Here is a 4,190-nt window from a genome sequence, read left to right as displayed (position 1 = left end):
CATAAAGCTAACAGGATTACTCTGATGGATAAGATATAGGATTCAAAGGTGAGAAAATACATTTGCATGGCACCCAACAAAACATAGTTTTGTGGGGGTTGTTTTATTGTTTTGCAAGGGGAAGTACATTTTGCTCAGGAAACTCACAGACTGTGTTCAGGATTCACTGGTATAAATCAATGAATTGCTTTTGTGTGTGGCAGGCAGGAAGCTTTTTGCAATAAATGAACAATTGTGGTTTTGACTTTTCAGACAAAGCAGGTGTCCATGAAGCTTCTGAAGCTGTTCTGCGTAGGACCGTTGTTGTGCCCTGTGGTTTGTCTCTTGTTAGAGACAGCCACTCCTCCTTCAGCTTTACTTACCTTTGAAGTGAAAGAAAAAGCAGGATTGAAATCAGGTGCAGTGAGTGTATTTGCTATTAGGATGAATGCTCCTGACTTCGAAAGACAAAAGACTCAAGTCTCAGGTCAGGAAAAAAATTGCTTTCATACTGTTTTGACAAATGTTCCCTGAGGACAAGGGAGCAATTAAAGTTATTCTGGTTGGACTAAGGGAAGGTTTCAAAAAGATAGTAAAATAGTTTTTTAAAAAAAGTGATAGTCAACTGATCCAGAGTGGGAACTCCTCAAAGCTCCATTTCTACAAGACACATACATGCTGATTTGATCTGTTCTGAAGTTCAAGTTCTATAAATGGTTGTGTCCTCTGAACTTCATGCACTAGACAGTTTAGTTTTCCCCAGACTCTTTCCTTGGAGTCACATCAAATCCCCCTTCCCCAAATGTTCTAAGGGGAAGACTCAACATCTCCAGCTTGATGTAGAACAGCGGGCTTTCCTAAAAGTTCTTTTTCCCAATTGTCTTTACCCTTTCTTGTTCTACAAGAACTTTCTTTCTCCTTTCTCTTTCTGGCACATTAACTTACCTCAGCCTCCTTTAACACTTTTAGACATACTCTAGGTAACAACACATTAAGATTGTCTTAGATAATGCTTCATTTTCACAAAGTAGCCCTTCAGATATTTGAGGTGAACATAATTCTTCCCATTTGATTGATGGCATAAAATTATATTCATGTGAGAGTACCTTTATAAAATAATGTTTTTAGCTTGAAGCAACACAACAAAGTGTGTGTGTGTGTGTGTGTGTGTGTGTGTGTGTGTGTGTGTGTGTGTGTGTATCATGTGTCCTGGGCAACTCCAAGACCGTACGTAATATCTGAGGCAACTGTTTGATTGCCTTGACTTCTCAATGAATGTACATCCTCTTTCTGCAGGACTCCAGAGGTCTCGGATAAGCAAGTTAAAAAATCATCTGTCAGATTTCTTCAAGAGCTCCATACCTCTAGCAGCCATTTTTGGTTTTTTTGTCACCATAGCACTAATGGGGATCCTCTGCTGCCTCACGTAAGCTACTATACAATGAAGAGATGAAAGGGGAGGAAATGTGTAGGTAGAGTTTTCCTGCCTGGCCCACAGTCAGGACAAATCTCTCTCACCTGCCAGTCCCACAGCCACTCAGACCCAACCAAGTAAACACAGAGACTTGTATTGGTTACAAACTGTATGGCCGTGGCAGGCTTCTTGCTAACTGTTCTTACAGCTTAAATTAATCCATTTCTATAAATCTATGCCTTGCCACATGGCTCGTGGCTTACCGGCACCTTCACATGCTGTTTCTCATCATGGTGGCTGGCAGTGTCTCTCTGACTCAGCCTTCCACTTCCCAGCTTTATTCTCCTCCTTGTCCCGCCTACACTTCCTGCCTAGCCAATGGCCAATCAGTGTTTTATTTATTGACTAATTAGCAACACATTTGCCATACAGAACATCCCACAGCAGAAATGTGAGGGGTTGAGGGATAGAAACACACAGGCTCCCCATCAGCTGCTCATTTGAGAGCTGAGAGCTGAGTTTCAAGAAAAAGCACTCCTGGTGGCAATACTCTGAAAGGCCCTTTTAAAAATCTTCAGTGTATGATAAAAGTCAGAGCATAAGGAGGAACCTGACAGTATTCAAGGGTATTAAAAAAGATGAGGCCAGAGAGTAATTATCCAGTTTTCAAGATTAAGTAGATGAGAGTAGAAAGTAGCAATATAGAGCCAAAAAAGTCAAGTGACTTTTTAAAAATTTACTTATTTTTATTTTATGTGCATTGGTGTTTTGCCATAGTTGTTGGGTCCCTTGGAACTGGAATTACAGATTGTTGTGAGTTGACATGTGGGTTCTGGGAATTGAACTTGGATCCTCTGGAAGAACAGTCAGTTCTTAACCACTGAGCCAACTCTCCAGCCCATATCAAATTCCTTTTAAATTCACTGATTATTATTAGCTATGATTTTGAGAGAAATTTATTGCCAAGGGAAAAAACAAGCTGGTATTAAATGAGCCATCAGTTGTAAACAATTCTTAAATACTTTGATCTTCCAGTAGCCCACCAACTTTGAAAGCCCCTAAGGAGTGTATGTTCCTCAACAGTTGCTGTGGAGGCAGCCATAGAGAATAAAGGACTTGAAGAGCCTCCCAGACAGTGGACAATGGGCCAGAAAAGTCCTCCTAGAATGCAGAATCTGAACCTAATCAAGGTCTGCCTAGCAGGAATACAGAATTCTTACTCTCTTGTGTCTCTCATTGTTCCCCGTTTCCAAATAGGAATGTTTATGATGGTTACCATTTTATAAGCCATCATTGTTATAGGGTATGGTGACTGGGGTAGATAACTTGTTTTTAGTTCATAGATCACTTAACCAAGCAGAACCATTCCCATACTAGAAAAAGCAAGCATTACCCAGATACTCTGGACTTTGAACTGGATGACAGGAACTGCAGTCTTGTGGAAAGGGTATATTATAGGTCAGATGTTCTAGAAGCAAACAGGGAGACAGGAATTTGATATCCAGGGTATTGTAACTAGGTATTGATGCCTGTAAAAGGCAGACAGAGGTATGTGAACTTCCTTACAAGTCCTACCAAGCCTTGACTGACCCCCATCATATTTGTCCTATAGTATCCTGAATCAGACCATCATAATCCCATTTTGAACATTATTGAATGGGGGTTGCAATAAGAAGCACAAGGCAGCTCTCTGCAGCAGAGGCAAGCTTTGAAGGAGTTAACTCTAGAGGCTGTCTGCCTACAATATTCTGAGCAGCTAGAGTAACAAGTCTTTTCTCAAGGGAGCATCTGGGTGGCAGGTTTCCATATGTATCACATGGCGGTTGTATTCCTTGTATGAAAGGAAAAGTAAACAGATAATGAGTGGTAAGAAAGGTCTTTTTCCTTCTTCTCAAGAAAAATATAACAATCTGAAAGCAAACCCTCACTTAAATGAAACATAAAACACAAGAGACATTGATGAAAATATATAAAAGATATAGCACACATGATTTAAAAAGGAAGCAGAGCTTTAATGGAGAAAAATTGTTTAGTGAAAATAATGTTAAAGAAAAAGTAATAGATACAAGAGATACATTATTTCTTTGATGAAGAGAACAAAAGCCAGGAAATAAAAAAAAACACAAAGTTAATTTTTTTTCACTGTAGAAATAAAGGAAGTTTTGAGTCTATAGTCATAAAGGGAACATGGTAGAGGACACACAGTGGAGTCTCTTTGTTAGAACATTTTACAATAGGGACTGCAATAGCCTCTTTGTGCACCTTTCCCCATCTTGTATATTTCTATTAACCACAAGCTGCAGCTGTGATGAATGATTAAGCCATCAGCTCATTAACTGAAGCAATCACCTGAGAAAACTGGTAAATCACCCAGTGCTGTGGAAGCAGTGCTGGTAACCAAGAGGAGTCACTGGCACTGGCAAGTAACAAACATACATATGCAAGCAAAATATTATTTATTCATATAGACACCATAATGTTCATTTGGAAGGATACTTATGTGGAAATACTATTGAGTAAAACAAACAGATTATAATAAGCATACAGTTTAGCCCAAATTATTATTAAAAACTAAATGTAGGGCCTGCAGAGATGGCTCAATTAATAAAGTTATTTGGTCATACTCTACCACAACTTCTGAATCATACTACAAGTACATTTGTGTGTGTGTGTGTGTGTGTGTGTGTGTGTGTGTGTGTGTGTGTGTGCTTTATATTAATGTACGTCAGTATGGTATGTGTGTGTGTTTCATGCACATGTATGTGTTTGTGAATGTCTGCCTTAGGCCAGAGGAGGG

At 39.4% G+C, this 4,190-nt stretch overlaps 1 protein-coding gene across 1 annotated transcript; it reads left to right on the top strand.

Annotated features, from left to right (window-relative positions):
* Window positions 1-267: 267 nt before the first annotated feature.
* Smim9 (small integral membrane protein 9) lies at window positions 268-2,679 on the top strand. The gene is made up of 3 exons (XM_052750402.1): window positions 268-466; window positions 1,276-1,383; window positions 2,483-2,679. The coding sequence occupies exons 1-3, from the start codon at window positions 268-270 to the stop codon at window positions 2,677-2,679; spliced, it is 504 nt and encodes a 167-aa protein (XP_052606362.1).
* The last annotated feature ends 1,511 nt before the right edge of the window (window positions 2,680-4,190 follow it).

The sequence above is a fragment of the Peromyscus californicus genome, unplaced genomic scaffold (genome assembly GCF_007827085.1).
Source record: "Peromyscus californicus insignis strain IS unplaced genomic scaffold, ASM782708v3 Scaffold_10__1_contigs__length_136768540, whole genome shotgun sequence".
In the NCBI taxonomy this organism is placed as follows: domain Eukaryota; kingdom Metazoa; phylum Chordata; class Mammalia; order Rodentia; family Cricetidae; genus Peromyscus; species Peromyscus californicus.
The sequence above is the reverse complement of the archived record's forward strand: the minus strand, read 5'-3'. Positions and strand labels throughout refer to the sequence as shown.

Excerpts from the sequence above, each read along its gene's own strand:
- Smim9 (XM_052750402.1), top strand. The coding sequence starts at position 268 with ATGAAGCTTCTGAAGCTGTTCTGCGTAGGACCGTTGTTGTGCCCTGTG. Across the intron at positions 467-1,275 it reads ACAAAAGACTCAAGTCTCAG|GACTCCAGAGGTCTCGGATA; the intron begins GTCAGGAAAAAA and ends CTCTTTCTGCAG. Across the intron at positions 1,384-2,482 it reads TTTTGTCACCATAGCACTAA|TGGAGGCAGCCATAGAGAAT; the intron begins TGGGGATCCTCT and ends CAACAGTTGCTG.